Source organism: Manihot esculenta, chromosome 10 (genome assembly GCF_001659605.2).
Source record: "Manihot esculenta cultivar AM560-2 chromosome 10, M.esculenta_v8, whole genome shotgun sequence".
NCBI classification, from domain to species: Eukaryota; Viridiplantae; Streptophyta; class Magnoliopsida; order Malpighiales; family Euphorbiaceae; genus Manihot; species Manihot esculenta.
This window is the reverse complement of record NC_035170.2, coordinates 26,483,242-26,489,462: the sequence shown is the minus strand read 5'-3', so window position 1 is coordinate 26,489,462 and position 6,221 is coordinate 26,483,242. Positions and strand designations below refer to the sequence as shown.

The 6,221-nt window shown below is 32.8% G+C and overlaps 1 protein-coding gene across 1 annotated transcript; it reads left to right on the top strand.

The window, feature by feature from the left end:
* Positions 1-1,987: 1,987 nt before the first annotated feature.
* LOC110624656 (E3 ubiquitin-protein ligase UPL5) lies at positions 1,988-6,221 on the top strand. The gene is made up of 3 exons (XM_021769877.2): positions 1,988-3,639; positions 3,747-4,219; positions 5,271-6,221. The coding sequence occupies exons 1-3, from the start codon at positions 2,103-2,105 to the stop codon at positions 6,069-6,071; spliced, it is 2,811 nt and encodes a 936-aa protein (XP_021625569.1). The 5' UTR covers positions 1,988-2,102; the 3' UTR covers positions 6,072-6,221.

The following is a 6,221-nucleotide window of genomic DNA, read 5'->3' as shown; positions in this document are numbered from 1 at the left end:
TTTAAAAACCTATTAAAACGTTCTTATTTTTTCTCTCCGTCAACAAAATAGACATTCCATCTATTTCTACAGTTAAAAATATAGCAAAAGACCAAATTACCCTCCTCCTCCTTCTTCAACGATTTTTCCTCCTTTTTCATTGATTATTCCTCTTCTTCTTCTTCCTCTTTGGTTCTTCTTTTTCTTCTTTAATTTTTCTTTTTATTCTTGTTATTTAAAGATGAGGAGGAGAAGACGATTCTTTTTCTTTTTCTTTTTCTTCATCATCATCATCTTCTTCCTCCTCTTTGGTTCTTCTTTTTTTTTCTTTAATTTTTCTTTTTATTCTTCTTCTTTAAGGATGAGGAGGATGAGACGATTCTTTTTCTTTTTCTTCATCATCACCATCTTCTTCTTCTCCTTTTTCTTCTTCTTCTTCTTCTTCTTCTTCATCATCTTCTTCTTCTTCTCCTTCTTCCTCTTTTTTCTTCTTTTTCTTCTTCTTCTCCTTCATCATCATCATCATCTTTTTTTTCTTTTTTTTTTTTAGGAGAAGGAGGAGGAGGAGGAGGGCCTATTTCGTTGACGGAAAAAAATGATAAGGATATTTTAATAGATATGATAAAAGATAAGGACATTTTAATAGATTTCTAAAAATGTAGAGACTAACTTGTTAATAATAGAAATATTCAAAGACTAAATAAATGGTTTTATTTGAGGGTAAAATTTAAAAATTTTATCTCTCTTCATTTATCTATTTTTAACGAAAAAGATGACGGAATAACTATTTTGTTGATAGAGAGAAAAAGATAAGGACGTTTTAATAAGTTTTTGAAAATACAAGGACCGACTTATTAATAATGACAATATTCAGGGACTAAATTATAAATATTTTTAAATTTAAAAAGGATGGGGTTTTTATTTATAAATTGGGCTATACATTTTTGTGTACATAGGACTTATTCTTCACCAATTAAGTCACGAAGTTTTGTGGAAAATGTCGTAGGTTGGGTCTTTGAATATCTAATGTAAAATGTTAAAATTTGATGAATTCATAGTGCGAAACAGCCTTAAATTAGTCTTTTGAATATTTAATATAAAATCCAAATGGACCGGAGAACAATAAGTAACCCAATCTAATGCTATTCTAAAAATTATTTAAAATATAATATCCCACAAATAATTTAAAAGGATAATAAGTGAGGTTGTTATATTTTATGTGCAACTAATTTTAACGTTGCAACATAATATTTTAAGTGTTAAGAATAGTATATTTTGAATATTGATCTTTAGATTTTGATTGTTTTCATATTGTAAAAAAGGTTAATTGCTTTTTGCCCATTAAATTTAAGAGGGTTGTGGACTTTGAACGATTCACTCATTAGGTGAGAGTCACCCCATTAATTCAATCATCAACCAAGGATCGAGTTATAGCCATATAATTAAAGAGTGCTAATCAAACTTGGTCAAAAGAAGTCCATTGAACAGGCGAGGCATGAGTTATATATCTTTTTAAAATAAAATGTATATTTTATGCCGACCATTTCTTTCCTAATTTTCGGCTTCTTGCTAAATATTTAATTGGCAATGAAAGGCCAATACTTTATAAAAAAAGGATTAATTAGATTCTGTCAAAAATTTTAATCAATATCATTTGGTTAATAGAATAGATCGAATGACTCTTTTTGAAATTTTTTAAAAATTGAAAAGTGAGTTTTTAATAGTTAAATAAGGTTATTTATAATAGAAATAAAATATTAGTATGTAAAATTATAAAAATATTTAAAATATATAAAAAATTAATTAAAGTGTAAAACTAAAAATATTTAAAATATATAAAAAAAATAATTAAAATATAAAATTTACTCTATACGAAAAATTTTTATATCAAATTTTGTCAGAAAAGTTACTCGGATCTCTGTAGGATCAGAGGTATGCCGTGGAGTTTCCATGTCACTTTTATTTAAGTAGTTGGCAGCCAGCAGGTATCGACCAAACATTGTAATCAACATTAATTTTCATTTTGTTTCCCTCCATTGCGTTTGAGCTCTGCAACACTTACCTCTCGGCTCACCTGCTATAGAGTCTAAGAGAGGCTGCTTGCTTCTCCATTTATCCCTTAAATGCTACCTAACACCAAACCTGTTGCCAATTCCTCAAGTGAAAGAAGCCATAGAAGTCAGAAGATCTCTCATCCAGAGTCCATGGCGTGGCCGTTTGGTGAGGCTGAACCCATCCAATTATTCGTCAAAATGATGAATTCGGAAGCTCGACAAATAGAAATCAATGCGGATGCTAATGATACTATAAAGATTATCCACGAGAAAGTTTTAGTGAGCTGGCAAATTCCAGTTACGGAACAGAAATTATTTTATGAAACAAAGCAGCTAGAGCACAGGGTCACGCTTAAAGAGTGCTCAATTCAAAACAAAGCTTGCCTTGAGTTGATGGTTAGATGGGACGACAAGGACGACCCTTCGGCACTTCCCCAAATGATTCACCAAATGTGTTCAAACATTTGTCGCATGTGCCAAGGTGAATCTGATTCCAAGTACGAAGACTGCTGTAGTATCATTAGCCAAGCGTTGGATTGCATGACTGAAGAGAATTCGGAGATTCTCTCTTTGTATTCTGTCCCTGCGACTTTAGTTATGCTTTATGGCTCACCAATTGAAGGTAACAAATTCGATGGTAATAATTTGATAAGGCTTTCCATGGAACTCATATTGATGACCGAGAATCAGCTTTCTGATGATGAAATAGCTTCTTTGGGATTAGAATTTTGTAATTTGCTCAGGGAAGTATCTTCTGAAGATCCTCTGTATAATTCATGCCGGACTATGCTAGCTGAGTACTTAGAAGACAATTATGAGATCTATTACCATTGTTATCCAAGGACAGTGATCCAAATTCTACTATTTTCTGTCAAGTTATCACAAGATTTGTCCAATGGATTGGCTAATCTCTCCTATCGAAGAGAACACATTGAGCCACTGAGCATTCAAGTTCGTGATTTGGGGAAATTTTTATGCGTATCGCATGAAGCAATCAATGTTCTGATAAATGAGGATGAGGATGATGAGCAGAATAGGATGGTCAAATTTATAGTTGATGTGATTGGAGTTCTTTTTCATCTTCACTTGAAAGATATGGAGCAGAATCTTACTCGCCTTGCGGATATGAAACAAATATTTGAAAAACTTGATACGGTGCGTCCTGTTTCACTTCTGTATTTGGCCATTCTGAAGGAATTGAATAGAATGTCTCAACTTGTGGAGGGTGCTGTAGATGAGTTTCGGCGTGTATTAGAGGGCCAGAAGAATTCACTGCATATAATGATTGAAAAAATTATTCGGAGTGATGATTATGATTGGCTTCTTGAGCACAGTGCTGTGCTTCATTCTGAATCAAGGATGCATTTACTCATGATGAAGATGATCCCTGAGAAAAAACTACACGACCCAGTGCTCTATAAGCCTCTTATTCGCTGGTCTAAAAATCTGGACGAAAAGCTGTATGAGAAGTTCGGAAAGAAGGATCTTACAGATTCTCAAGTATTGCAGGATTGGTTATGCAAGTTGTGCCAAATTCTATTCAAACCACACAATCTTCTTTTCCTGGCTTGCCCAAATGATCCCACAAAATTCTATCCTAATCCTGGTAAGATCTCAACTCTTTTTTAATATTTTCCCTGAATTACCATCCATAATTAAATTACAAAGAAGTGTTAGAGTATAATTTTTTTTTTTCATTTAACATATGTGCAGAATTGAAACGACAACCGTTACACTTGGATAGTTTTGAAATTTGTGGTATGGTGATTGCACTGGCATTGATGCATGAAATACACATAGGCATTGCCTTTCATAATTTGTTTCTTTTGCAACTGGCTGGAAATGATATTTCTATAGAAGAAATAAGGGAAGCATGTCCATCTTTTTACAATAAGAAGGCCAAGGATCCTTCTCATGGTGATGATCGAATTCAGAATGAATTCATGGAGTCGGTCTCTGAAAAGATACACTTTTTCAGACAAGGCTTTCATAGAGTATTTGGAAAATCAGTCCAGCAACTGCTATCCCATAGGGGAATAGAGCTTGAAGATCTTAACCAGGTGCTAAAAGGAAACTTAAACCTTGAATTTAATTTTGGGAAAAAGAGAAAATATGAAGACGATGAAAGTGATCCCCCGACGTCCCAGAATAATGAAAGTGATCCTCTGATGTACCAGTTCTTAAAGGTATGTGCTTCTAGGATTTCCTTTGTGTTACTTAGCATAATTATGGTTTACATTTTCTATTAGCATAATTATGGTTTACATTTCCTTTGTGTTACTTAACAATTTAGAGCAATTTATGGACATTCACAGATCTCTTCAAATAAGTTTTCTACGATTTAAAGACATGTCAGTCTTTGATTTCTTTAGTTTTCTATAGTTTAGGGATTTGCTTGTCTAAAACATTAATTTAGTTTGTAGACATGATGGTTTAAAATATGAGTTTCATGAAGGTATTCTTTAACAAATGCTATTTTGTATATATCAGTTCCCTCATATAAATTTTTGAGAAAACCTCTAATAAAGAAGATAAAAACTTAATCTTTCACAACTTCTCAATTTAGAAAGTGGATGAAAATGGAAGAAAACAATAAGTTTGATAAACATACTTCACTTGAATAAAAAAAAATATAAATGTTTTGAAATAATTCTCTCAAAGATCATTTGGGCTCTGACGTCATTATTAGATTTAAAATGGAAAAATAGCTTTGTAAAAGCTGAAAATAGCTAACTAAAAGCAAAAAATAGATACATGAAAATAGAACAGGAATAGAGATTTAAGAACGGCAAAAAGATGCGAAAAATTCTCCAGAAAAATACGAAATATATGCAACAACAAAAACAAAAAAAGAAAAGCTGGATTTTTAGCTTTTACAAACATATCCTAAAACATAAAATTTAACATGTTTAAAAAAAAAAAAAAAAGAGAACAGAGAGAAGAACAACTCAAATTTCACTGGTAAAAACAGAGGATGTACAAATACTTCTTTTTCTTCTTTATCTTTTGAGGTCTCCAACTCTCTTTAAGCTAAGCAGCAATTCCACCTTTTTATAGGAAAAGAAAAGTCTTTTACAGGTTACCTATTGACACTTTCATTTAATGTTACTAGACTAGGTGTTGAAAATGTTTTAGAAAAAATCCTACTGTGATCTGGTTTCATTAGCATAATCATGATTTGTATTGCTATTCCTATTAGATCATAAGATGAAATTAACTATGTTGAGTACTTGGCAGGTTAATAGACGAGGAGTTAGTTTTACAGGATGGCAAAAGGGTATGCGTTTGGGAAAGGGGGGTTTTGGAGAAGTGTACGAAGGATATGCTCCCAGTGGTTTCTTTTTTGCCTTCAAGGAAATAGAAATTAAAAATGAGGGGATGATTGAGGAAATTAATCATGAGATTGATTTATTATGTCAATTGAGACATCCAAACATAGTAAGTTATTATGGCATGGAGAGGCGTGAATCAAAGATTTATATTTTTCTTGAAATTGTGAGACCAGGTTCCCTCAAAGAAATATGCAAAAATTTCAAACTGAAAGATTCCCAAGTGTTCCACTACACGAAACAAATACTTGAAGGTCTGAATTATCTCCATGGGCGAAGTGTGGCCCACAGAGATATCAAATGCTCAAATATATTGGTGAATGATAAAGGATGTGTCAAAATTGCAGATTTTGGATTGGCAAAAGTGCCCGAATTAAATGCTCTTATGAAGTCTTGTTGCGGCACAACACCCTGGATGGCTCCTGAGGTTATTAAAGGGGACAATAAATATGGATTTGAAGCTGATATTTGGAGTCTTGGTTGCACAGTCTTGCAGATGTTAACCGGGAAGAGTCCATACTCAGATTTGGACTGTGGGACTAGAACTCTAGAAAACGAGATTGTTAGAGGAAAATTGCCAACTTTGCCTGATTTTCTGTCTGAGCTTTCACGAGATTTTATCCTGAAGTGTCTGCAAGATAATCCACATGATCGTCCAACTGCTGCTAAGCTTTTGCAGCATCCTTTTGTGAAAGGTTCTGGCTTTTAGCATTTTCAATTTTCAGTCAACTCTCTTACAATATTCCTTTAGCTTGAACTATATGAATATTTCAATGAGTGCTCATTAATTGGCATTTCTTCTTGTTGCGTCCTTTTTTTTTAAAAAAAATAAAAACCTCCAACAGCTTTTTCTGGACTA

Bases quoted from the DNA above. Each gene is read 5' to 3' on its own strand.
- LOC110624656 (XM_021769877.2), top strand. From the start codon at position 2,103: ATGCTACCTAACACCAAACCTGTTGCCAATTCCTCAAGTGAAAGAAGC. The intron at 3,640-3,746 runs GTAAGATCTCAA...ACATATGTGCAG, and splicing joins AAAATTCTATCCTAATCCTG to AATTGAAACGACAACCGTTA. The intron at 4,220-5,270 runs GTATGTGCTTCT...AGTACTTGGCAG, and splicing joins TGATGTACCAGTTCTTAAAG to GTTAATAGACGAGGAGTTAG.